At 44.9% G+C, this 27786-nt stretch overlaps 1 protein-coding gene across 2 annotated transcripts in view; it reads left to right on the top strand.

The window, feature by feature from the left end:
- SH3PXD2A (SH3 and PX domains 2A) overlaps window positions 1–27786 on the top strand; it is a 372422-nt gene that overhangs the window by 48223 nt on the left and 296413 nt on the right. For both annotated transcript variants that reach the window (XM_065407840.1, XM_065407839.1), the window contains exon 2: window positions 19932–20012. In XM_065407840.1, the coding sequence (XP_065263912.1) occupies window positions 19932–20012 (81 nt within the window). The remainder of the gene's footprint in view (window positions 1–19931; window positions 20013–27786) is intronic.

Below are 27786 nucleotides of genomic sequence, written 5' to 3'. Positions count from 1 at the left end.
CCATCCCAAGCAGTAAATATTGATGTCCAAGGCACCAAGTATTTGTGCATAGGAATGTGTTGGACAAAACATCCTGGTGGCTGGAGAGCGGCTGTGAAACAAACGGGGCCAGGTCAAATCAGAATGGAAGCATTTTATTTTAATTTTCTGTCTACCCTATTCCTGGGACTCTGGGCTAGATTCTCTACTTCTCCAAGTTTAGGTTGAGCCAGGGCTGGATAACCCTGCCCTCTCCATTACCCCTCAACAGAGCAGAGCTTTGCGCAGAGCAGTGGAGAATCAAGTCCTGGGTCTCAGTCTGGAGAATGTTGTTTCTTGTTGGGGCCTAGGCCCATCTGGTGCGTAGGTAAATAATAATACTGCCTTCGGGGGGAGGGTTATTAGTAGGTTGGTGGGGTTGTGAATGACTGTAAAAATGCACTTGATATCTAGGATAAAGCTCATTTTAAAAGGTAACATTGGCCCTTAGGAGCTTAAATTCCCCAGACTGTCAACAAGATGTAGGCTCCTAAGTAGCTAAATCACTTTTGGAAATGGAATGTAGGTTCCTAAATCTCTTAGGCACTTTTGAAAATTTCACTTCTAATCTCCAATAGGCAAATCTGTGTCCTAAGTAACCATTATAGAATATCTCAAGGTTTTGTTTAACTGGGTGGTCAATGAAGCCAGCTATAATTGTGATTCTCAAAGTGAAATGTTTGTAAATCCATTGAAGTGGCTAAGAGTCAGAGAGCATTCTGGTTAGAGGATACACAGGAAGGGGTTTGTTTAATGTTCCAAAGGCCCTTAGACAGTGAATCTTGCAGGAATGTAAATGCTTATCGTTGTTTTGCTGATTCATATTTTATTTCTGGTTTCAATAGGACACATAATATAAAAGGTTTGCTTCAAGGTGACCACTGCTGACTTGCAGAAACAAATTTTGCTTCCTGAAAATGAGTAACGCTCTTTTTATGTGGCTCGTGGCTGGCCTGGGTTAGACTGATAGGCAAACTGGAAGCGGATTGCTGTGGTAAGTTATCGAAGTGGTGCTAAAGGGTATCAGTATAAAAGGCCTTTCTCTCCTTGACTCCCTTAAGAGTTTAATCAAAATTGCATGACCAAACACCAGTGCAATGCTTGGAAAAATTAACTCCAAGGTTCATTGAAGAGGGAGGATGATATTCATGTGATAAAGCCAAGACTAGAATGACTCAGAACACCTGGGTTCAATCTCTGACTCTACATCATATTTTCTGTGTGATTTTGGCTAAAACACTTAATCTGTCTCTTCCTCAATTTTCTCCTCTACAAAATGTGGATGCTAATACCCTACCTATCTAACAAGAGGCTGAGAGGGTTAATTCGTGACTGTTAGTAATGAGCTTTGAGCACTTCTCAGAATGGTGCTGGAGAAGTGCAATGTATTACTATTGTTTCAGTTGCTAAATGTGAACTGCTGCAATAGAAGCACAGGAGTATTGGAGAAACATTTCACCTCATTCGTCTCACTTAGGGCCAGATTTGTAAAGGTGTTGAGGTACCTAAAGAAGCAGAGATCCTCTAGTGGGTTTTTCCCATTGGGAGGTAGGTGCCTGGGTGCTTTTGAAAATTGTGCTAGGCACCTCTGCGTCTTTAGACACCTAACTAATCTTTGAGGATCTGGTCCTTAGTCTTTAAAGTAGAGTCTGCCTATTAACTAATTACCCTGCAACTAGTCTAAGTGCCACTATTGAACTTGTAGGAGAAAGCAAAGACTTTGTGTAGCATGTGTAGTCAGTGCCTCCTGCCTAAATATTTACTTAAGAGTAGCCCAGTGCCACTGATCCTAATCTAACTGGCAGCTGAGAGTTAACAATTGTGAGACCGGCTCCCAAAGAATACAGTTCTGCATTCTTCTCTTGAAGCGTGCCGGTAACTCTAAGCTAAGGATGGGAAGTCGTCTAATTGCTGCTACAAGTGGGAAGGAAATTAAATAAAATTTAAGTGACTCTTAGGTAATTTGTATCCTTGGTGACACTGTGACAACTAACTTGAACTAACTGTAACCGAGTCTGTTACCTGCATTTGCATGATTGCTGATATGTGAAGGCTGTAAGGGGGGAATCGTTATCTGGAGAGGCAATATAACAACACTATAAACTCTGCTTTAATACATTCCACTAGGATATCTGTTTGGACCCAGAGATATTGTTTCAAATCTGTAGCCACCTTGGACATCGCATTGGTCAGTGTGCTGCAAACCCTGCCAATTTGAAACTTCCAGTTGATGCTGAGGATAAAATTCAGGTCCTTCTGCTCCAAAGTGCAGGTCCCTGCTGCCATTTGAGCTAAAGGAGAGCCTCCATTAGCGCGGCTCAAGTGTGTGTACAGCCCCTGTGCTGCTAATTCCAGAAGTGGCCAGTGTTGCATACGTTACAATACTGTCTCTGTGAGTGGAACGGAACAGTGCCTCTGAAGAGGAACAGGCGATATCCATTTCCTTAGGTTTCCATGGCACCTTGGCCATGAGCAGAAGGAGACAGAAGATATTTAGATGCTGAGGATTGGGAGAGAATGTTCTGAACGTGGCGGGCAGCATGTTAGCAGCCAGGAAACCAAGAGTAGGAGAAGGAGGGAAAGGAAAGAGTATGTCAAGATGATTGATGGTTGGGAGAAGAGTAGGAGGAAATGAGAGCACAGAGATGATAATTTGACTTACCAAAGAAACAGAATGATACAGAGAGTTCAGAGCTTTGTAGCTGCAGGTTTCAGGAATTGCCTATGCAGACACGTTTCATATTCCACAGACAAAATGTGTATTAAATCCTGTCTTTTAAAAATAAGTTTAACACCATAATCACGGAGGTCTAACCGATCTATCTCTCACCTAACTCTTGCATCAGTTTTCTAATGTCAGCCCAAAAGTCTTTGAACCTTGGACAATCACAGATGATGCGTTTCTCCTAGCATTTTGCTCATGGGCCTGATCCAAAACTCATTAAAACAAAGCCCATTGAAGTTAATGGCAGTCTTTCCATTGACTTCAGTGCTTTGGATCAGACTTCCCACTGATTTCAAAAGACTTTGGATTAGGCCCATAGTAGCTAGCATTATATCCTTCTGGATATAGGCTGGCTTTTCCTAATTTAGCTCCACATTGTCAATCTTGCCCTGCAGTTTGACAGAAACTATTATCCATATGCATGCAGAGAGAGAGATTTTAACCAAAGATCTAAGATGCTGTAAATTTCCTGATACAGTTTTCAATTTGAAGATAAAGCTAGTTTTAAACTCTCCCAAATTCTAATAACTTTTGAAATAAAGTGCAAAATTCCCATCTTTCTAACTCATATTAGAGTTTGGAGTTATGTGAAAGATAGTAGGCCAGTTTTGTCCAAATAAATTTTGTATATGCTTTTATCCTCTTCGCTCCCACCAGAGACATAACCACATAACCAATATAGAAATCATCAGACTTGCTGAAGTTTTCCTTCATGTACTGTTGATCACAAATAAAGGACTGCAGCCACCAGTTCAGGCTTTGTGAATCTGGGGGCCTCTTAGTTTACATGAACTTTCCTGTCTCCTCTACTCCAAAGGGGGCGGAGGAAGAAGAGATCCCACCATTCTGTAGGGCACCGCCTGAAGAATTTCCATGATTTGGAATAGGAACATCCCCGGAGACCTGTCATTGTTCTGTAAGGGCCTCAAGGAGTTTTGCTCCCTTTCCCAGGCCCTGGCTTTGCTGCTCCCGCACTACATCTCGGGGTCACTCACAAGGTTAGAAATCAAAGCATGTTAATATAAACTGCATCCAAGTGTTGATGCAGAACAAGAATTACCAAAAGGGATAAGCCCGGAAAATAGGGTTGGGTTTATCAGCATATCTTTACATGTGGAAACGCTGGGCCTGCCTATTGTGGGAAAACTTGTACTGGTGCAGCTACACTTATGCATCGACACAGTGCAAACCCCCCAGTGGTGAAAAGCGGGGCTCACAGGGTTGTAGTACAGTATATCCTGTTTTCAAATGGTTGCAAGCCCCGGCTTAGGGCTTGTCAATATGGCAAGCTATTGCGTGTAGGGTGACCAGACAGCAAGTGTGAAAAATCGGGACAGGGAGTGGGGGGTAATAGGAGCCTATATAAGACAAAATCCCAAATATCGGGACTGTCCCTATAAAATCGGGACATCTGGTCACCCTAATTGCGTGGCAAGCCAGGGTGTGAACCTACTTCACACCAGTTTGCTGTGTAGTAACATCCAGAGTGGACACTGCAACAACACTCCTGGATTTTCAGTGTGCTGTAACAATGTCCACATGGGATGTTATTGCATGGCAAGCTGGTGCACTGTAGATTCACACCCTGGCTTGCTGCACAGTAATTTGCTGTATAGACAAACCCTTACACCAGTACAGTGTATATACCCTGGGGCTCTGTACTGGTGTAGCTACCCAGGTACAAATATCCCTAGTATGGATAGGCCCTAAATCTCAGAACAGGGAGCAAGGTAATGGGAGAAATGTGGGAAAAGTGGAACAATTTGAATACTTCCACTGAGAAGTGACTGTAAAAATGGCATTGTGTGGGGTTACATGTTACATGTGCCTCCATAATTTCCAGATTAAACATTAATCCATTTACAGGTAAAAAATTGTGGGGTTCCCCCCAGCAAGCCCTGGGGTCTGAATGTCTCACACCATGGGTGACACGTCATCACCAGCAATAACGATTCTACAGGCCACATCTGCCCTTGGTTCCATCTATGTAACATTGCTGGCCCAATTTTTCTCTTAAGTCTATAGGGTGACTCCAGGTTTACAATATCTGTGCAACTGAGGGCAGAAGTTTGTCCTGCCATAGAATTTATTTAACAATTCTTAAATAATGCATAAGCCAAAAAAGAATCAAGCTCACTCCCCAAGGGCTTTTTTTGGTTAGTAAAGCCTGCAGATCTGACTTTGAATACAGAGTGAGAGCAGATCTGGTGCATAAGAAGTTGACACATCATCCATTTCCCTGATAACAGATGCCTGAGTCATTTAAAATTGGATGGGACAGAGAAATCTTGGGACTTCCACTGAGAGAGTCTTTGGCTGTTATGGCCTTTTTTGTGTGTGTGGATATTTGGTCTAAATTTTCTTTTGCTCAGTTTATCTCATTGTTTCTACCGCTCATGTGTGCAGAATGTCACTTACAGTTCTTGTAATCGTCCCTTAAATCAAGTCAGGCCCTCCTGCCCAATAATCAGTTTTGTTGCTCTGTTCTGAATTTCCTCTGATTTGTCAATAATATCTTTCTGACACTTTAGTGACTGCATCTGTTTCCATGGGGCCTAATTCACCACGTGTTGAAGTCAATGAGAATCTTTTCATTGACTCCAATGGGCATTGGCCCAGTCCCAGATAGAAGTCAATTGGAAACTGATGGAAGTCGGTGGAGCTGCACCCAATTTTACCAGCTGAATTTAGCCCAAAGAGGCTGGCTATCCTATTGACTTCAATGTGGTTTGAGTGTCTGTGGCGCTCTTTTGAATGGTTAGGGGTTTAAGGCAGTTAATTGTGATCTAAGGTGGGGTTTCAAAAGTGCTCAAAATTGGGCTAATTGTTCCTATAAAAAGTCAGTTGATGTCAGAGGAAGCAGATTTAGGCCAATATTGAGTGTGAAAATCTCATCCCTACTTTCCCTATGGATGCATGCACACAGCTCTCAGAAATTGTCATGGATATTTTTCCTGCATATTGAATAGTGATGGGAAAATGAAACTCTCACTTTTTTTTTAAAATAAGAAGAAGGGATTCTTATAACCCCCAGGATCAATGTTCAGGAAGAGTTAGGGGCATGAGAGATCAATAGGCATTTGCTTCCTAGAACTCATCCCGAATAACAGCACTGCTAGTACATTTCTCCAAAGTTCGCACTGTGGATTTATGTACTTAGCTACGGTCTCAGAGCTTGTCTGCACTCAGTTTGAGCATTGATTTAACTATAAGTTTCTAAAACAATGTAGTTACATTGGTACAACTTTTGTGTGGCGGCAAGCCCTCCAAATTAAAGTCACCCGAGCAAGTTGCATTTAATTGCCAGATCATTTTGACGCTATTTTCTTGGGGCGAAACCTCTCTGCTTTTGCATTTGTGAGGAATTCTTGCAACTCTCAGACTGCTGGCTGTGTTGACCACCCACTGGTTGAAGAAACACAATCACTGTATCAAAATACTTTAGAACTCAAACAGCCCCAGCGGGGAACCAGGTAGAAGGTGGTGTTAAGCCAACAACTTTATTGAAAGGTCTGTGCCTCACAAGCGTAATTAGATTCTTGTTTGTTTGAAGATGCAACCTCTTCCTACCTCTGCTCTGATTCCTTTTCGGAACTGGAGCCAGGCATTAATTACTGAGGCTGAGCATCCAGGTTCCACAGAAAGCCAAATAAACATACAGTCTTGGTATTGGTATTTGTGTTTGTATTTAACTGGCTTTTTTAATGCTCCAGGGGCTAAGGATGGGGCTGAAAAATGCCTCTTCTCGTGGTATAGCCATTCATAATGGCAGAAGATCAGATCTCATAATATTTCGGCCAAACAAACAGTTCCCTGAGTCATGACCAAGTAACTACAATTGAACACACACACACTACCACCCAACGGAAATACAAATCAGTACTATACCCTGTCTGATTTCCTCCCAATCCCACACACCATGCCCTTCCTATGCACACACAAACATTATACCCTACTCATATACACACATACAAATACTGGGTTCCTCACGCATTCCATCCATTATACTGTTAATGCTCACTGTGGTGTGAGCTCCTTTAAATACCGTGATTTAATAAACCCAAGCCAGGGGCTCAGTCCTAAAAAGGTGGCATGTGGCAGAGCTGCAGGTGTGAGAAACAGTAGCAAATCACTCCATTTCTCCAACCTGGGCTGATAACTGTCTAACTGTAAGTGGCTTTCTTCCAATACCCAGAGGCTGTAAAGGGGGCTAACTAAGGGCAGGTCTACACTTAAAACGCTGCATCTGCCCAGCTGCAGCGCTTAAGTGAAGATGTTCTTATGCTGATGGGAGAGCCTCTCCCGTCAGCAAAATTAATCCACCTCCCCGAGAGGCGGTAGCTATGTAGCGCTGTCTACACGGTGCGTTCGGTTGGCATACATTACTCAGGGGTGTGGATTTTTTACACCCCTGAGTAACATAGTGATATAGGTCTGTAGTGTAGACCTGGCCTTAGAGCTGCTGGTCTGGGGTGTGATTTTGGGAGCACTGGTGCATGGAAGTTACCGGGTTGAGTAGGTTACCAGCTGGTATTTAATGCAACCCCACTGTGCTTATGCAATCTTATTTTGCATCCCTTTTGCAAATAGTGTTTTGTTGCTATGGCTATCATTGGTATGTAAATAAATAAATATGGCTGAGGTAGCTTCCCACTATGCATCCGAAGAAGTGGGTTGTAGCCCACGAAAGCTTATGCTCTAATAAATTTGTTAGTCTCTAAGGTGCCACAAGTACTCCTGTTATTCTTCCCACTCTGATTACTACCTGGGACTCACTTCTTGTGCTTTTTAGTAGCAATGTCCTGTGGTGACATAGTAGATAAGTAAATTACAAGGTTTCACTGTGATGCATAGGGGGACGGCTGAAATCTGGGTGCATGTGGGGTGAAGTTCACTTCTGGACACAGGGTCTCTATCTTCTATTAAGGAATCTAGAGCCTGTTTGCAAAACAGACATGAAAAATCATGGTCTTAATGAAGACCCTGGATTTATGACTTATTACAAGAATCTGTAACCCACCAGCCCCCCTTTTTGTCCTATGACTACAGGGTGTTAACAGGCCACTTCACCTTGAATGGTCTCTCAGAATAAGTGCCAACTCCTTGTGGTAAAGAGTCCTTTTGATCTTGTATTTAGCTGTGACACTCTGACTCCCTTTCCCAGACCTGAAGAAGAGCTCTGTGCAGCTGGAAAACTTGCCTGTCTCACCAACAGAAGCTAATCCTATAGCATCACTGTTAAGAGTAAAAACACACTGCATGAAGGAATATAGTGGGTGGGAAAATGTCTTTTGTATGTTTAATTAAACTGCAAGCTCTAGTGGCCAAACACTTCTGGTTTTTGAGACGCACCCTACCCCACTTGAGAAATAGAAAAAAAGGTCATGGAGGTCAATGGAGTTGTGCCCGTTTGCACAACCATTTGTCTGAGAATCTGGCCCGCTGTGTAGATGCCCTCACTCAAGTGGTTTGCCTCTGGGGCAGCCGTCCACATACCATAAAGGAAAGAGTGTTCTGTTGCCATCAGATTCCTTCTTTCCAGTCCCACGGCATCGCTGCTGCCGTTTAAAAAGCTAGACGTGTGCAACGTTTATCCGTCAGACCCATGGGTCGTCATGGGCTGCTTCTCGGTTACATTTCCCCAGTTGGTAATGGAAACTCAAGCTGGATAGAGAGATGTCTGTGAAACGACATCTGTTTCATCAAAAAGCCAGACAATCTGCACCTGGGCAGAGTCTGCTTTAGCCTGTGCACATCGGACGCGTTTAAAACAACGTAACAATCGAATGAGTAGCCCAGCAGAAATTCTCTCCATTTGTCATCGTTTGGGGTGCTCTGGTTGTTCCTTCAAGGCTGTATCTATGTCTCAGCTCACCATTCTTCAAACTCAAATGGAGAGAACCGCTCCTAACCCCACGTGTTACGGACTGTGTTTGAAAATCGTCTTTCATCAGCACTGGCGTTGCCGAGCTGCGGCCCCTCAGTGACGATCTTGCTGAAAAGTGACCTCATTTCATGGCACCAGCCATGCAATCGCCCCTGGTTCTGGGACTGTCTCAGTTTTCACAGGCTGATTTCACATCTGTGGGTATTTCACAGGTCCCAAAATACTTTTTGGGGCTTTTGAGGGTATATCTGTACAGCCTGCTGCAGCCAACCTCCCAGCCTGGGTTGACAGTCTCGGGTTCCCGGAGCTCATGTTGCTACGCTAAACACAGCTGTGTAGACAGTGCTTTGAAGTTGTAGCTCCGGATCTGAAGCACGCCACCCCCCAGCTTCAGAACCCAACCTCCAGCCTGAGCCACAATGTCTACACAGCTATTTTTAGCATGATATCGCAAGCCCTGTGAGCCCAAATCTGTCGACCTGGGCTGAGAGGCTTGCTGCTGTGGGCTGTGTAGATGTACTCTTAGATTGTTAGCAAGCTGGAGATGGGTCTGAGCTGTGCACTTTGGATGAGAATGTGAACTTGCTAAAAGTTTGGAGGTGTTCAGAGACGGATTCAGTCAAAGGCACTCGCCTAGGTTCCTAGCTGCGGCAGTCACGCGATTCCACCAGAATCTAATCTTAAAAAAAAAAAAAAGTAAGCTTTCAGCCAATACGGTTGTAGATAAAAGCTTGAAAATCTGACCCACGTGTAGCTGAAACAATAGCCTTGAGAGGTCTGACCTGCCCCATGCATCTCAGTGGGGTGTTAACTCCAAGCACCGCTACTCTAGCATCCCCTACCATCACACCCTTGCAGGGACTCTATATGTGGCCGGAGGGGAGTAGAGTAGTGTAGTGGGTCTTGCCTATCTATTCAAACAGATACTCTGGCTTTTGAGATAAATACTGTGGTCTCCCTTGCTGCCAACTGCCTCTTCTGGGGGGTGTGGGGGGGGAAGGTAGGGAGCCAAACTCCTGCTGTCTTTCCTGTGGGAAAGAGGGGCCCCATGCTGCTTCCCTTGCCTCTCTGGGAGGGAAGAGGGGCCTCCTTGCTTCCACCAATCCCAGTGTGCAGCTGGGACATTGCTAGGATTGCGAGTCTCCAGCATTATGTGATGTGATGTGATGAAACCTCCAGGAATACATCCAACCAAAATTGGCAATACTAGATTGCATGGGGATGGAGGCACAGGACGACCCATGTCATGGTATGACTAGGGTTCCTGATTGTTGTAATCTGGCCCTGGGGGCATTCAGATGTCCCAATTTGAGTCCATTAGAGAGAGAGAGAGAGAGAGAGAGAGGGGAGGGGAGGGGGATGGGTCCACCCTATGAGATTTGGATCCTGATACAAACTTCCCAAAAGTCAGGAGGGTTTGGGTAATGCAGTGAGGCAGCATTGCACGGTTAATGGTGTGTGATGGTAAAACTTGTGCTGTTGGGCTAATGTACAAAGCTAGTGGCAGCTTTAATGAGGTCCAGCATCAGAAATTTCCATCCTGCTCTTAATACTGGTCCAGCAATTGGCAAGAAGAGCTCTGTAGTAAAAAAAAGGTTTGTCTTGTGTTGATTAAACCGGCTGTAAGACAGGATGGGAACTACCATATACCCTCTTATCCCATCTCATTGGTGCTAGAGATTGTCACTTTTGTGGCAATGATGTGAGCAAGAAGGTGGCTACCTGTACAAATGCCAGCTGTATTATAATGTCTACATGCACGTATATAACATCTTTCTGCCAGGGATCTCAAAGCACACCACAGACCTTAATTATGTCTGTCAACACACAAGAATATGGGATTGCCATGCTGCATCAGGCCATCTAGACCAGGGGTTCTCAAACTTTTTTTTTTTGCTGAGCCCCCCTTTGCAAATATTTCAGGCTGCGATGACCCCCCTCCCCCAAAAAGTGATAGCAAATTACTGTACATACTCATAGGAGCATATTCATGGTATTGCCACCTTTACTTCTGTGCTGATGCTGGCGGCGGTGTTGCCTTCAGAGCTGGATGGCTGGAGAGTGGTGGCTGCTGTACCCTCCCTCCTCTTGCCCCCAGCAATATTTTTGTGCACACCACCCCCGCCCCAATAGCCTTGCGACCCCAGTTTGAGAAACGCTGGTCTAGCCTGTCCAACTAGCCTATCGCCCTGTTTCTGACAGTGGCCAGTACCTACTGCTTCAGAGGAAGCTGCAAGAAGCTCTGTCCTCGGCAGGTATGGAATAACCTTCAGCAGGTGTAAGAACTAATCTCCCCATCCCAGGAGAGATTAGTCCTGCTCCAGCTGAAGTCATTGGCAAAACTCTGAGTGACTTTTTCAGTGGGAACAGCAACTGACCCTGAGTGCATTGCCCAAAATCATATAGGAAATCTGTGGCAGAGGTGGGATTCAGCCCTTGCTTCTATTGTTAGCCCACACTTCCTCCAGTTCACACTTTTATTATGCATAGAGGTACTTCTCTCCGCGAGAAGTTATAGAACACTGCTCTGAGCCAAATGATACAGCTTTATTAACCCATCTTAGCTGCTGTGTACAGGGGGCCAGTTAATATGTTGTTTTACATGTGGTGTGGCCCCCATTGATTTTAAAAGGAACTTGAAGGGCAAGTCAGCACAGAATTTGGCCCCAGATAACTTGCTACAAGGCAATGAAAAACTTGATAGAACTATTTAGATACTTCCTGCATAGTCCGTGTATCATAGCTTTGCTTTCGTGTCCAGAAGATTATCCGTAGTGAATATTTAGCATCATTAGTTGTACTAAAAGTTAATTTCAGCTTCCAAAGGGCTCTCATCTTGGTCCCATCATGCTATCTATCCCAGTCACTCATAAACCACTCCAATCCCACTGTCACCAAAGTATCATCTTCTGAACAGCTGATAGAAAAAGCAGTAGCGTGAAAGCTGAAGATGTCACATCAGGTTACTCTGTGGATTTGTGCCGGGGAGAGTTGGATATTTTCCATCCAAAACACGACGTTTGATAGTAAAGTTAGAACCAGGCCAGTGATAGTTGAATGTATACTTTACTTACACTGTAGGAAATCACCTTTCCTCCTTATTGCTCTTTGTAGGCAGCAAACATTGCTTAATATACTTATTTTGGCATCCAACAAGCAGTCACTTATAAAATTCCTCTGTGAATATATGGTTCAAGATGCACCTGAGAGCGTAGGAGCACATCCAACACAACCACTGCTTCTTGCTGGAGGCTTTTCCAATGGTACTGTGGCAAAGTCCACCACCAGTAGAGGTGCTGAAGAAGCCCAAGACTTATATAGTACTCAAGAGGAAGCAGACACTAGGATCCTTCTGCATGCTGTATGTGCCAATGTGGCTTTTGGCTCTTGGTGCCAAAGGAACCATAATTATGTCACCTGATACAGAGGTTTTGGTCCTTACTGTTCATTACTTTCCCAAAATGGAACACATAGATAACAACAAGTGGATTGAAACAGGCATCATTACAGTTGACAAGTGTCGCCTCATACCTGTGCATGCAACTTGTGATGTATTCACTCCGGACTTCTACAACATGCTTCCTGCTGTATGCTCATGAACAGGAGATGACTCTGTGCCATCCCTGTCTGGTATGGGGCGGGAATCTGTGTTATATGTTGTCAGAGCACAGGGAGCACACTGCTTCACAGATTGTGTCAAATAGGGAGAGAGTGACGGACAAATTTGGGACAGCAGGAGGCGGCGGCGAGCACATCCCTTGGCCCGCGCCGCTTCCCGCAGCCTCCATTGGCCTGGAGCGGCGAACCGCGGCCCAACTGGCCTGGCCCGCCAGGGTGCTTACCCTGGCAAGCTGCGTGCCAAAGGTTGCCGACCCCTGCACTAGGATGACACAGTTCCTGCCTTGAAGAGCATATTATAGGCAGGGCTGGTAGCACTGCATGCTATTAAGGTTGCCCAACACTTCCTATTTATTATAAGACCCTGTTTTCAGTTGCTTATAGCTCCTGTGTGTGACAGGACTGTATGCACCATCCCCACAGTGTGACTGAGCCTGCTCCAGCCCAGGGCTATAGGGTGAAGCCTGACTTCCACTGTAATAGCTGCTCCCAGCCGCTGTGAGCTGGGGTGGGGCTGAGCACTGGAGCCGAGGGCACAAGCCTGTCTCTCCTGTGTTCTCAGTGACCCCTCAGACTTCTAGGCAGTGTGGAGGGGAAAGCTGCCTGGTTCGAATGCAGCAGGGACAAAAGCCAGATCAGGGAGTAGATTGGGACAAGGAGTGAGGGAGGGGGAAGAAGGGAGGGGAAAAACTGTGACGGGATGTGGGTGGAAGGGGACTGGTTAGGTGGGGAAGCTGGAATTGGTTGGGTAGGAAGGCTGGCGCGGGGAGCCAGGTGGGGAAGGGAGGCTGGACCTGTGCAACCTTAATTTGGCCCCTTTGTGCATGTGAAGAACATAGAATTAGTGAAAACCTGTGAAAAGTTTGGTTTAAATAAGTGGCCTAGCATTGCACAGGAACTCTGTAGGGATGGAATCCAGTTCTCCAGGACGGCATTCAACTGCCTTAACCAGGATGCCATCCTGTCCCTTCCTGCAATCCCGTGGTTCATTCACTACACACCTTCCAACTTCTGTACCAAATGAGACGGGCCCATCAGACAACAGTCTCTGTCACTACACAACCCTGATTCATCCCTACAGCAGGGGCATCCTGGGCACTGAATGAAGCAGGGGTCCTGTGAATAAAATACTAGGGGTTCACGTAATCAAAGACTGTATCAAAATGCATGCGCACAGTAGGGTTGAACTAAAGTTGCACAAGGAAACTTAATTCTGGCATTTCCTATCTTTTGAGTGCTTGACTTGGCAACCTTAATAAAGTTCTTTTAACAGATTTTTTTATGTGGAATGTAACCTTTTTTTGGGGGTAGTAAATAAGAAAATGACCCTTGTGGTACCTTCTAACCCTATGCTTCTAACACGTAGGTTTTCTTGCATGCAGTGTACATGTAGGTGCAAAAGGCATATGGAAGCTCCCCAACTTACTCAAGCATTCCGGAACGCCTGCGTAAGTCGAATTTTGCGTAAGTCGGGAACGTATTTCCGACAATTATGCCGCTCCCCCCCCAAAAAAAAGCGTACGGAACTTACGGAACTGTTTCCGTAAGTCTGGATTTCCGTAAGTCGGGTTTGCGTAACCCGGGGAGCATCTGTATTCTACATCTGTGCTAAAGGCTTAAGGCACATCAAAACTGACTGGCTCAAAATTTTAGTCACCATTGTAAAAACTATATACTGGCTTCCCAACCTTGAAAAATCAGTTTGCTTCCCACATTGCGGACTGAAGCGTTTCAGAAATTCCAAACTTCTCTGTTACGTACCCTTACAGTAGCAAAGCCGTGGGCCTATTTGCAGTTTCTCTTTTCTGCTCCGTTCTTGTGAGCTGGCTGGATAGTGAAATATCAGAGAGATGGTGCGAGATGCACAAGTGCTGGCTCTCAAATTTCTCCACAGCAGCTCGGTCTGATTCCTGCCCTGCCTGCCTTCAGAATGTTTGAATAAAGGACAGTTCTCCATATTTGTCAGGCACATGTGCCATCCCATTGTGTCTCTATTGCAATTGCATTTGCATGGACTCAGGCTCCCAAGGAGCTCTTTCTTATTCTTCACCTGAAGTCACTTTCCTCTGGGATATCATTAATCATTTTCACAGCATCCAATTTTAAAGACCCTAGCAGAAAATTATGAGGTGAGCTGGGGAATAAGTAACGGGAGTAGAGCCTGCCTTTCATGCAAAGGTTGTTGGTAAATCCAAGGCCGCTAGGGCTGGATAAATGGTAAGCTGAGATTCCTGTGAAAGGGGGAAGGTGATATATGAGGCTTTTGAAACCTCTAGAATGGCCTTTTAAAGTCTGAGGTTTTACTGAGTTCCAGCAAACATCTTTTCCCCATTATTTTAAACAGTGGTTTCCCAAGAGAAATTTAATTTACGCAGACAAGCAAAAAATCAATAGTCATTCCAGATTTACACCTGTCTGTCACAGACAGCAGAATTAGATCCCGTGTATTTCTAGCTAATTGGAAGCCAGCATGATTATTTAAGGTGCTTTTCTTACCCACCTGCTAGGATCTACCAGTGCAATAGAATAAAACAAAACAAGCCTGCTAGACTTCCAGAGACTTTGAAATTCAAAAGATTTAATTTCCATTTTAAAGACTATTAATGAAATCCTGCCTTCACTGAAGTTTTCCTCCCACTGGGGCTGGGATTTCAACATATAAGCTTTTCAGGGCAGGGACTACACCTACACAGCAGCTAGCACGATGGGGCCCTGATCTCAAGTGGGGTCCCTAGGCAGTACCGCAGCAGTGTATCTCCCAAGTTACTGTAAACAGATCAAACATGTCCTCTGTTTTCTACAGTCTTCTCATAGAATATCCAGTTAAACCTAGTGTCTCAGTCCTTCTCTTCAAGGTGTTCCATGGTCTGGGCCCAGGATATCTAAAAGAGCCTAAAGTTTTGGGATAAGGATGGTGGCCAACAACTCCACCCCTCAGGGACAATGGAACTTCATAGCACAAGGGTGAAGCTTATCTGTGCAGGAGACAGAGCTTTCTCAGGGGCGGGTCCCAGACTGTGGAATGTACCACAGACTTACCCAGTGCAAGGTGTACTTCTCTGACCTGCCTTCTCTAACATAAACCCAGTGTAGGGGTGGACGCATTTATAAACAAACAAATAAACGTAACCGTAACAAAACGTTCCACTGCAGACAAAATTTCTCCCCCTTGAGAGAGGATGAGAAAGATAACAAACTAGGTTTGATCATGTTAGTCACTCACTCAATGCTTTGCTGAGCGGCGCTCAGATATCACGGTGATCAGGGCAGTATGAAGACCAAAGCAGAATAGAACTTGATAGAATAGATTTGTAAAAACAAATAACAAGTAAAAGCTAAAACCCACATTTATTGTGAGTTCTAAGTAGAGGCCTTAGGAAAATGAAATGACATTTAAAAAACCTTGAGATTTATGGTATTTGCATGTTGTGTTCAACTTTTGAGAAAGGTACAAACTTGCAAAAAGAGAGTTAGGAAATCTCACTTAGTGGTTTTTTTTGTATTTAACTAGGCCTATTTCACTCCTATATTATCCATTTTTGAGGACCCCAATTAAGAATACAAATCAGCTTGCACCCACCAAGTACAATTCTGAACCTTGTGTGTTTTCTATTTGTAGCCATTCCCATTGAACGTTTTCCAAAAGTGGCCTTTTTGTAGAAACTCGATGAAAAACTAAATTTCTGGGTTGCAAAATGCCCTGGAATGAAGTGACAAACATTTTTGCACAAGAATCTTGTGGAAAAATTTGTTTTTGTGCAGCTTTGGCTTTAAACCTGGCAAATACGCCCCTCACGATGCCCATGCTCTGGTGGTTTGTCTGTCAATCTAAGGTCCTTAGATGGTCCTCATCACTGTCATGTCTGAGTACCTCATACTCCTTAACGTATTTATTCCCCCAACAATCCCCATGAGGCAGGGCTGTGCTATTATTCCCATTGTACAGATTGGGAGCTGAGGGATACAGAGGCTGAGTCATTTGCACTCAGGAAACCTGTGACAGATCTCCTGGGTCTTAGACTAGTGCCTTATCACTGGACCATCTTTCCCCTCTAGGGGAGAGAGACTGCACGACCTTGTAGGGATCTGCCGTCAGCCTTTTTCACTTGGTACCGTGTCCAACCTGACATGGGAGTTGAACATGGTAATAACAGATGGGGATCCTTGGTTAAGAAGACATCTGAAGGCTCCCCCTCCCATCAGGAAAGAAGAAAGGGAAAAAAAATATCCCACTATGATCCTTTGTTCCGCCTTTTCTCTGAGGCCTCTCCAGGGAGCTGAATGCAGTACCCCTTATCTTTTAAAAAGCATAAAGGCAATTATCTACCGACAGACCTTTGCAAGGCAGCCTGATGTAGCCAGAGGCAGGGAGCGATGCTTATCCAGCCACGATCTCTGGAGATACAGAACCTCACACTTGCACAGACTGAAAAAGCAAGAGTTCCTGCTGCTAAGTATTTGGGCTGCGAGATAGGAGGAGATGCAGTCCTGCTCCTTCCATTTCCTCTACCAGATCCTTATCTTGTGTTGGTAGATGAAGTTTGACATTTACTTTAAAGACACAGTAGTGGGCCACACTCTGCATTCAGTTACACTGGGGTCCATTTTTTTTCTATATTTGTGCGGCTGGAGGCAAGGACGTGACAAGTCAGGAAATAATTTTTTTAACCATGTTGTGGTGAACCAGAGGAACGGGGTTAAGGAGGACCTTGGGGCCCAACTAGCCCTGCCCCGTTATATCTGCAGCCAATGCCAGGCCTGGAGAGGAGAGAAAAGGTGGGGCTGACCAGCAAAGAGGCAGGAGCTAGCTCTCGCCTTGCCTGAGGGAAGGAGCACTAGCCTGCTGACTGAGGCAGCCACCAGAAACCAAGCAGTGTCTTCCTGGCAAAGGAGACAGAGAAAGAGGCCTCGGAGCACCCAGCCTGAGAGGAACCCTGGTGACCAGAGCATGGAAACCTTGTTGGTGTTCCGACTCGGCCAAACTGATGACTTCCCCGCCCGGAGGAATGTGGGGCGACAGCAGCAGGACGCAATGCAGTGTCCACGAGAGGGCACTGGTAGAAGACAAGGCACAACAGGAACTTGGACCCTAGGGGCCACGCCCCAAATGGTAGAAAGTAGCCCAGGGCAGTGAACATATACTCCATGCTGGGAGGGCCCCTACTCAGGGGTGACTTACACAGGGTCTTGCATCTTGTGGCATCACTTTCACTGGTGTTAACTAGGTGCAAAACGCTGCCATTCCCATCTGGCTGTTTTACAGGTGTAAAAGATATCTGAAGGTACAAGGCAGTGGTGAATCCATCTCCCAGTGTATAATGTACTATACAGTTGAACTGTATCACATGAGGCTGATCTGGGGCTGTACTGGGTGCTCTAGCCTGCAGGGTTTGTACAGTTGCAACTCCCTAAAATGAGTCTGGTGGAGATTCCTTTCATAGATTGCACAGTCAGAAGGGATCACTGTGATATCTAACATAAGAACGGCCGTACTGGGTCAGACCAAAGGTCCATCCAGCCCAGTATCCTGTCTTCCGACAGTGACTAATGCCAGGTGTCCCAGAGGGAGTGTGACCTCCTCTAGTGTGACCCCTCTGTAACACAGGGCACAGAATTTCCCCCAAATAATTCTTAGAGTACATGTAGATCTTTTAGAAAAACATCCCATCTTGATTTAAAATGGCCAGTGATGGAGAGTCCACCATGACCCATGGTAAATTGTTCCAATGGTTAATTACCCTCACTGTCAAAAACATACACCTTATTTCCAGTCTGAATTTGTCTAGCTTCAATTTCCAGCTATTAGACCTTTCTTTGATAGATTGAAGAGCCCATTATTAAATATTGGTTCCCCATGAAGATACTTTGGCTTTGTCTACACTGGCACTTTTGTCATAAAAACTTTCATCGCTCAAGGGCATGCAAAAACGCTCCCCCCACCCCTCCGAACTACAAAAGTTTTAACAACGAAAAGTGCCGGTGTGGACAGCGCTTCGTTGGTAGGAGCTGCACTCCTGGCGACAAAGCTAACGCCCGTCATTGGAGGTGGTTTTATTTGTCACCAGGATAAAGAGCGGCCACACAGTGCAGCCACAGTGACACAGCCGCACCATTGTAAAGTGTGCAGGGTAGACGTAGCCTTAGAGACTGTAATCAAGACATCCTGTAACCGTGTTTTTGTTAAGCTTAAATAGACTCAAGAAGCGCAATCACTGTAAGGCATATTTTCTAATCTTTTAATCAGTCTTGTGGCTTTTCTCTGAACTCTCTCTGATTTATCAACATCCTTGAATTGTGGGCACCAGAACTGGATACAGGATTCCAGTAGTGGTCACACCAGTGCCAAATACAGAGATAAAATAACCTCTCTATTCCTGCTTGAGATTCCCCTGTTTATACATCCCAGGATGGCACTAGCTGTTTTGGCCACAGCATCACCCTGGGAGCTTATGTTCAGCTGATTATGCGCCATAACGCCCATATCTTTTTCAGAATAATTGCTTCCCAGGGTAAAGTCCCCCATTGTGTAAGCACGGCCTGCGTTCTTTGTTCCTAGGTATATACATTTATATTTAGCCGTATTAAAACACACATTGTTTTCTGTTGTCCAGTTTACCATGTGATCCAGATCACTCTGAATCAGTGACAGTGACTTGTCCTCTTCATTATTTACCACTCCCCTAATGAGTGTGTTATCTGCAGACTTTTTTATCAGTGATGATTTTATATTTTCTTCCGGGTTATTGATAAAAATGTTAAACAACTGGGGACCAAGAACTGATCCCTGCAGGACCCCACTGGAAACAGGCCCACTGAATGAGGATTCCCCTTTTATATTTATATTTTGTGACCTAGCAGCTAGTCAGTTTATAATCCGTTTAATATCTGCCATATTAATTTTATATTGTTCTAGTTTTTTAATCAAAATGTCCTGCAGTACCAAAATGCTTCTCCAGGGAGAAAGTCTTGGGCTGCCTGTGAAGGAGATATGGGAAGTAGTCTGCAGATCCCTGGTTTTGGGGGAAAGCAGCAGGCCTGGGATGTGCCGGTCCCTCCACGGTTAGCTGTCCTCCCCACCTCTGTGGGAGCAAGACTGCCTCTGGAGCCAGGCTGCCACTATTTTCTCTGCACAAACCTTCATTTCCAAGGTGTGCAAGGAAAGTGTGGCAGGTGACTCAAGCATGGCTCCTCACGTGCTTCAAATGGGGACATGAGGTGGAATGTAGCAGCTCTCCTGGCCCCTGGTCAATCCCACCAGCAGCATGTGCCCGGTGCCCCTATAGATTTGGGGCAGAGGGGGATGGAAGGAGTGTGCTAATATTTTAATAAAGCTTTAAACCCAGGCAAAGTAATGTCAATCGGAGTTACTAGCGTGGATTGGTGGAAGACCTTGCTCTATGCTGTGTAACATTGGGCATTCTCCTGAGAAGCCTATGGAAGCCCAGGGTGAGTTCAGGACAGAACTACAGCTTTAATTTAAACTAACTTTGAGTTTGGTGCTGTGTTTCTTCTAGTGTGCACGTGGGACTGAGTGGGATTAGACTGTCAAACTTATTAAAGATTGGAAATCATCTCCTTATATAGACACACACATTGGTCCTGACTTTTCTGCCTTTGAACTGCAGCCAATGCTTTAGGGCTCCTCAGGCACTGTGTTGACATTTTTTTTCTTCCCCCGAACAGGTATATATCATAAACGTAACATGGTCTGACTCAACTTCCCAGATCATCTACCGGAGATACAGCAAATTCTTTGACCTGCAGGTAACAGTTCATTTTACTTACTGGAAATATTCCTTGTATTGGTTTGTACATTTCCACACCATCATAATAGCATTAAATAAGACTTTGCACTTATATAGCCTGTTGCATCAAATGATCTCAAAGCACTTTGCAGACTCTTCACAGGATGTGAGATAGGTAAATCCAGTATTAGCCTGCCTGTTTTACAGAAGGGTTAATTGAGCCATTGAGAGGTTAAGACCCAGATTTGTCAAGAATGGCTTCTAGTTTTGAGTGCCTAACTTCAAACACCTAGGGCCTGTTTTTCAGAAGTGACTTGCTTGAGGTCACACAATGAGTCAATGGTAGAGGTGGGAATAGAACGCGTGTCCTGACTCCCAGTCCCCTGTTCTAACCAATAACCCACCCTCCCCTTCCAGAGATAGGAACAAAAGCCAGGAGTGCTGACTTCCACGGTATGGAGAAATGCTACTGTGGCACAGCTGAAACTCTGCTGCTGTAGGGTAGACACTTACTACAGCGACAGAAGGGTTCTTCCGTCACTGTGGTAAATTCAGCACTCTGAGAGATGAAGAATTCTTCCATTGAGGTGTCTACATCAGGGCTTAGGTCAGCCTAACTACATTGCAGAGGGCGTGAAATTTTTCACAGCCCTGAGTAATGTAGATACGTAGACCTAACTTTGAAGTGTAGACCAGGCCCCAGTCCTCTGCTTTAAACACTAGAACATGCCTCCTCACCGTATTCATGTCTATGTATTTCGATGTGCTCTGTGCCATTTCATCATTGTCTCTCCAGCAGCAGCCCGTGTTGGTATGAAAATGAACTTTGCTTTACAGTTACTTGTGTGTTTTCCCAAATTACAAAATTCAGCATTGGCTCCAGTGATTAAATTATTTGCTCTGCTGTTCCTAGGCTGTTGGAAGAGTGAGAGGGCTTCTGCTTGGTATCCTAATTAGCAATAATCCAGACCCACTGCTATCTTTCTGGGCAGCTAGAACATAATTGGCTGGGGTTATAAAATCACTCTGAAGTGCACTGATTGCTCTGTCATACTCGTAGAGAGCTCAGAGCTCCAACCCTCTATCCAAGCACTGTTGAATGTTGGGAAAATGTTGATCTGTTTCTGAAGCTTGCGGTTTGGGCCTGTGTGTGTTTAGAATACTAAGAAAGTCCCTTCTGGCTAGAGTCATGGATGTGCACAGCCAGCCGCAAACTTCAAAGCCGTGTCACGATCAATGATATCAAACCTGTTTGTCATGCTGAACCTGCAAGAAACAGGTTCCTTGATTTTTGGGTGGCCAACATGAGATCCCTTAAAGAGGCCTGATTTTCAGAATCAGCTCCCTTTGACGTGTCTGTACTTGGGCACCCCAAATCATTAGTCACATCTGAAAAATGCAGGCTATAGTGCTTTAGTTTCTTCAACCAAAAGCTTGACCTCTACCTAGCGAGTCCCCTGACCCAAATCCCTAGTTTGTGGTACGGATGAAATGAAATGGAATGAAGGCAGAAAAGGGAACATTCATCATCTTTCCTATGTTTCCTTTTGCATTCCCACGTCTCACCCCACCCATCAACTGGGTTGAAGTGCGTAGACTGGTCAGTACCAAAGCCATAGACAATAAGTCCCAAGTGTTTCTCTGTGGCTGATGTTGTGCTTGTTCACTGATGTGCAGCTTTCTGTGTGTATTTGTATTGGAGTAAGGGTCATGGCCAAAGCGGTTGTTTCTTTCTTTCTTTCTTTTTTTTTTTTTTAAGCTACAGTTCTGTTTTCATGTATATATTCTTCTGGGTCTCCTAGCCTTTCCTGGTGGGTTTGAAAAGTTCCCATCAAGCTGAAGTTATCAATGGGGTTAGTGTGTTGGACAGGAAATGATGTCTCAATCAGGGAGAGTGAGTCCTGAAAGGTCCCATTGATAAGTGCAAGTGCCTAGCGCCAGTGAAAAAACTCCTGCTTGTACAACACGGCTCCCCCCCACTAGAAAATATTACAAGAAAGGAATGAAATTCCCTTATTTAACCCTTTTCCCTCCCAGGGATTTCAGGAGTCGCCCTTTGTGCCAATTGGAAGGGCACCAGTGTACAAAGAAATTTGCAGCCTTCCTTAAGTAGGAAGGAAAGACAGCATCTCCAGTGATTAGAGCACAGGGTTTGAAGTCAGGTGACCAGGATCCTCATCCCAAATCAGCTAGCGACTCTCAGGGCAAGTCACTCACTTCTCTGTGCCTCGGTTTCCCCGTCTGCAAAACGGGGGCAATGATGCATGCATGCTATTGTAGGGTGCTTTGAGATCGGTGGGTTAAAAGCACTACTGGAGTGCAGAGTATTATTGTTATTTTATTCATATGAATTATGCTGGGCTCCTGGTGAAGATGGACATTACTAATTCCATCAGCAAAGAGGCATGCACTGCACTCACTTCCCTTTTAACATCTTTAATTATCATTCTATGAACAGCTCAGCGTCAGGGATTTAAAATATGAAATCAGCTCCCTTGGAGCTTCTGCAGTGGGTCAGAGAGGGGAGTTAGAAGGTCAAAGACAATAGTGGGGTTTCATGGGATGCCCCCTCACAGCCACTAGCTCCTCGCTTCATCTGTGGCGACTCCCCTAAGAGAGGGCAAAAATCCATATCATCAGCACAGCATGCAAATAAAGAGGCTTTGAGCGTGTGAATTACATTTGGGATGAGGAATGCAAGTTGCCCCCAGCCCAGGGACTCCCTCCCCTCCCCTCCCCTCTCCCCCCCCCATGTAGCCACCCCATGGCCACCCTTTGTGGAGTCACTTACACCTATGCAGAGCAGGGCTGCTACTTCGGCCTGTTGTAACTGCCCTGGGAAATACTTTTTGGTTAGTGCCTTCCTGTAGTTTGCAAGCTCCGCTCTCCATGCCTACCCCTCTCCACGCTGCTGCTGCGGAGAGAGACGCCACAGTGTGGTGCTTCATAGCACACCGATCCCCCAGCGTTGCTCCCCCTGCAGAGTGTAATAGCAGTGGTTCTGCTGCCTAGTGGACCTTTGAGTTCCCCTCAAAGGTTGCGGGGTTCACCTGATAGGGAGGAACGTGGTGCTGTTGAGATGGGACAATAAGCTCTTTGGGGCACGGACTGTCTCTTTTGTTCCATATTTGTACAGTGCCTAGTGCAATGGCATTCTGGTCCATGACTGGGGCTCCCAGCGGCCACGTCAATTAAATAAACAGATGATAGGATCCTCAGAAGTGATGAGCAAGATTTTAAACTTGAAACAAGTTTCAGCAGCTTTCCTGGAGCGAGGAGGGGATTAAAATGACATCTGGGCCTGAGCTGCAAACTCCAACTGTAGGAATCAATCCCCAGTTCCCAAAGCAAAGCTCAGGTGTTTTGGTCTGGACCACAGGGCAGGCTGTAGGGAAACACTATCTGGTTCATGATGAGCAAGGCAATAACTCCAGCATCCCTTTCCCTTTGCCCAGGCCCTGGGGGGTGTCTAGGAGGCCGACCAAGGTGGAAAGTCGGGGAGAAGTCAGACTCCACACTCAGGGCCACAGGGCTGGGCTGATCCCTGCACTGGGAAGATTTTATTATGTGCTTGCTGAGCATGGTAACACTGTTTTGCATAAGCAAGTCCATTTACTCCTCCCTGCATAGTCCCTACTTCACTATAAACAGAAAATCAAGCGTGCACTCAGTGGTCTAATGCAAGCTGACTCAGAGGCACCGTATGTGTCCCAAACAGCTGGAGTTTTCTGACAGGCAAGGTTGTCCCATCGTGTCTGCACTTCTGGACTTTGCTGTGCACCTATAGGTGTTTCTTTTTGCTTCTGAATGGACGTAGAATAACAAGAAAGGCTTGTAATGACTTAATCAAAGCTGCAAGGGCTGATGTTGACAGTGATACCTGATAGCCCTCGAGGGGCAGCCAGCAGGGCTGCCTGGAGGAGGAGAAAAAGGAATACAAATAATTAATTTTGTTGCTACGATTTTTTGTTTCTTTTAAAAAGCCCACCCTTTTCCAGCTGCAATCTCCATTGGCAACGACTGGGAGGTGGTAGATACTATTTCTCCTAAATGCTTTCTAGCAAACCCTCTTCTTCAGCCCTGCAGGTGCGAAGAGTCAGACCCAGTTCTCTTCCACTGATGCAAATCCCAGGTAACTTCAGGGGAGTTACTCCAGATTTGTTCGGGTGTAAGTGATCTGAATGAGGGGCCAGACATGTTTATACTTTCTGTGCAATTTAAGAGCTGGAGATTGCTGAATGGAATTGGAGAGTGGGTGAATGTCATTTAAACTGGTACCTGTTCTGTGATGCTTGATAAAATAACTTCTCCTCCCACACTTCCAGCTGAGGGCTGGAGATTTATAAAGTGGGGTTTAAATTAAACGATGCCGTAATCTCCTGATTTAATTGGTGACAGAGTCCCATCCAGTGGTGACATGGATCAAATCATGGCAGCAGAAAATGTGCTGGGGTTGAAATTTCAGTAAATGGGATCAGCAGTATTGATTAACTCAACATTAAGTGGTGCTATCAAGTACTTGTCTTGTCTCATTATCTGTTGCCTTCCACTCTGTGGAGTCACTTACACTTGTGCAAATACAAAATAGGGGCTAAAAATGCTACTATATCGGAATGGTAGCTTTGGACACCCACTTTGCACAGAAGTCAATTGCTGCACAAATGCTACCATTCCAGTACAGTGGCATTTTTACCCCCCTTGACATTGACTCTGCTTGGGTGGGAAGGGCTATTCTGCAAGGTGAAAGGCAGCGGAGAATCAGGTATGAGTTAATGTGAAAGTGGCATTAACTTCTATGGGTTGGCAGTCAGTGTGTGAGCAAAATGGGTGTAACTTACTAGGTACTGCTCAGTACGGCGTAGTATTCTGTGGGGACTCTGTGCAATTCCTACTGATTTCAGCGCAAGCCCCTCTCCACTTATATGAGCGATGGGTTTGGTCCCACCCGTGTTTGGGATGGTGCGAGGCGTGCACTTCTGCTTTTCTTGTACACATTTGGTTAGTGATATGCCCCCTTTAGCCCCTTTGGAGTTTCTTGCACACCCACTGACTATCAAATCCATGCAAGATATCCTTAAAATAACATACATCTGTTTCACACTCAGTCTTGGCACCATGATTTCCATCACTGCTGAATTTGGTCCAGTCACTTCCATGGGAGATTCTTCTGCTTACTCCAAGCTACATATGGCCTTTTGTGCACGGGCTGGGGGAAATGAATACCAGCAGAACAGCTCAAATAGCAGAACAGAAGGAAAAGGCCAGAGGCGAGGGCGTCTGTCTTTAGGCTGCATTAGAACATGTGCATCAGCGATCCGTGTGGATTTCCAAGGGCTTCCCCTTGTTTGTAGTTCTAAAATCTAACTGCTTTGGGGAGGCAAGAAGTGAGCATTCAACTTCAACGGAGAAATGACCCACCAGCAAAGCACCACTCTGAGCAGATTAGACGTGGACTGGACTGAAGTGAGTTGACTGTGGTATAGCTAGGGTCTTTCATCAGATTTCATTTTCTTCTGGGTGAAGTTCACACTTAACAGCCCCAGTACCTGATACGGGGTAGGCCCCTCCAAAAGGATAAAGACATCTGTTTGTAGCAAGCCCTAACCTTTCACCTGGAACGTGAGTAATTAGAATCCATCCAAGGTCTCCCAGCATTGCAAATTGATTCGCTAGTCATTGTAATAGGATATGGGCATGTGTTAGTAGTTCACCCATGCTGCACTCCCCTAATGTTGGCCAAATGAGCTTTTCGTAGTAATTATAATACCTGGCGTTTCTACAGCGCTTAATGTATTCAAAGAGCTTTATAAGACCCGGAGCCTGATTCTTCATGGCCTTATATCTGGTGTGATCATCGTGCAAAATGGGTATAAAATGCTGCTCATGCTGGAAGTGAGTGGGAAATTCTGATCTGGGTGCACTTGACACTACGCAGGGGTGCGAATGATTATACAAGCTCCAAGGCAGTGGAGAACTGGAGCCTGCAATTAACTAACCCTCCTAACACCCATGTTAGATTGGGAGTTATTATTAAGCGAGTTTTGCAAATGGGGAAATTGCTATTCAGAGGTGAGTCTAAGCTGGCATAACTCATCTTCTTACAGCCCGTTCCATGTGCAAGTTACACCAGTTCAGACTCCCTTACACCCCCAACCACATACCAGCAGGTCTCATAAAAAACCCTCTTACACGTCACCTATGAATTTGGCCCAGTGAGCCTACAGGCTCTGTTCTGATCTCACATGTGTAAATGGGATCTGTTGCCTTCTGCGGTCAGTGGAGTTATATCAGGGTAAGACCAGATCAGAATCTGGACAGAAGGATCAAATTCTGCTCTCAAATGTCTGGACTTTCCATTAATTTCACTAGGACCTGACAGTGTCCACTGGAGGTCAGAGTTTTTGCCCTATATATAAGAATCCTTTCTCGCAGTATTGAAATGCGGCCCCCTCTGGGATGGTGAAACACAGCAGCCATTTTGAACAGCATGCAGTTACACTACACATCCTCAATTGTTGTGAAATGAAGAAGAATAAAATGCCAACTGAAGGCGCAGAAGGAATGTTAGGTAGGCAGAATGAAATTTCCCAGCACAATTACCCCATGTTGACATTTTTTGGCCACAAAGAGACATCTGAAATGTCAGAATTTTGAAAAGACAAACAAACAAATCTTTATTCAAGCATTCACTCTGCAGATCAGTTTGCAGAAAATATCTGCTAGATTCAGTCCTGCTGATATAAGCCGGTTTTCCTAAAGTGGCACAGAGAGCCAACTCACTGGCTACTTAGAACATTTAAAAAAAACAAAGAATTTTATTAGCAAGATGGAAGCACTTTAGTTGTTTTCAGGCTGAATATGAAACATCAGGAACTTCATTTATTATTCCTAGGATCATCCTGATTGTTTATAGAGCAATAATAGAGTAACTGAGCACTAAAGATTACATTAAACAAAAACTTACCCATAAAAACTATAATTGCAAACTGTAACTCTGTTCTTTTTACCTAGACAGTGATTCATCAGCAGAGCGCCAGCCATTCCCTGATCCCTGGTCTGCAGTGAGCTTCTTTATATAAACAGTCACCTTTCTGTCACCACAAAATGTATAAATTATTGTAATAAATCCACAGCCATCTAGGACTTAGTGGTTATAACTATGCAGTGTGCCATGGTGATTCCAAATTTTATGGAGACAGTGGGATTAGAAACAAGATCCTCCTGCTTTAAAAGAACCCATTTCTTCTAAAGAGAATCTGCATTGGCTGTTAACAGTACAGCTTGTATGAAATACAGTGGAACAGTGCTGATTCCACCCTATAGAGGGCAGTTGTGTACATAGTCTCTAGCTCTTTCATTACAGTATAATCTATCTCAATTATTATTATTTGTGTAGGACCTACCTAAAAACAATCCTTTGTGTGGTAGACCTTCCTTTGTTGGTTCTGCGGCAGTAGTTAATTGACAAGCTCAGACCTGTGCTGAAGTCATCAGTGATGCAGAGAAACAGACAAGGAGCTAAAAAAAAAAAAAGCCAAAAGTTAATTTCAAACCTCATCAGCCACAATGGAGGAAAACCTTTTTTTTTTTTACTGCAAAGAACAGGAATGGATGGAGATGTATTTTCAAGTTTGTAAACAGTGCTGCCTGTAAACAAATGACCTTTTATTGCAAGTTAAAGATGCTTTAACTCAATTAGATTCCTTTCCAGCCTTCTGTTGTGCAAAACAGCCATCTAGGTCACCAATACCTGTTTGTCCAGCTCCTGATGTTGGTGAAGGTAGAGACAGGAG

This window comes from Emys orbicularis, chromosome 7 (genome assembly GCF_028017835.1).
Source record: "Emys orbicularis isolate rEmyOrb1 chromosome 7, rEmyOrb1.hap1, whole genome shotgun sequence".
NCBI lineage: Eukaryota > Metazoa > Chordata > Testudines > Emydidae > Emys > Emys orbicularis.
The sequence above is the reverse complement of the archived record's forward strand: the minus strand, read 5'-3'. Positions and strand labels throughout refer to the sequence as shown.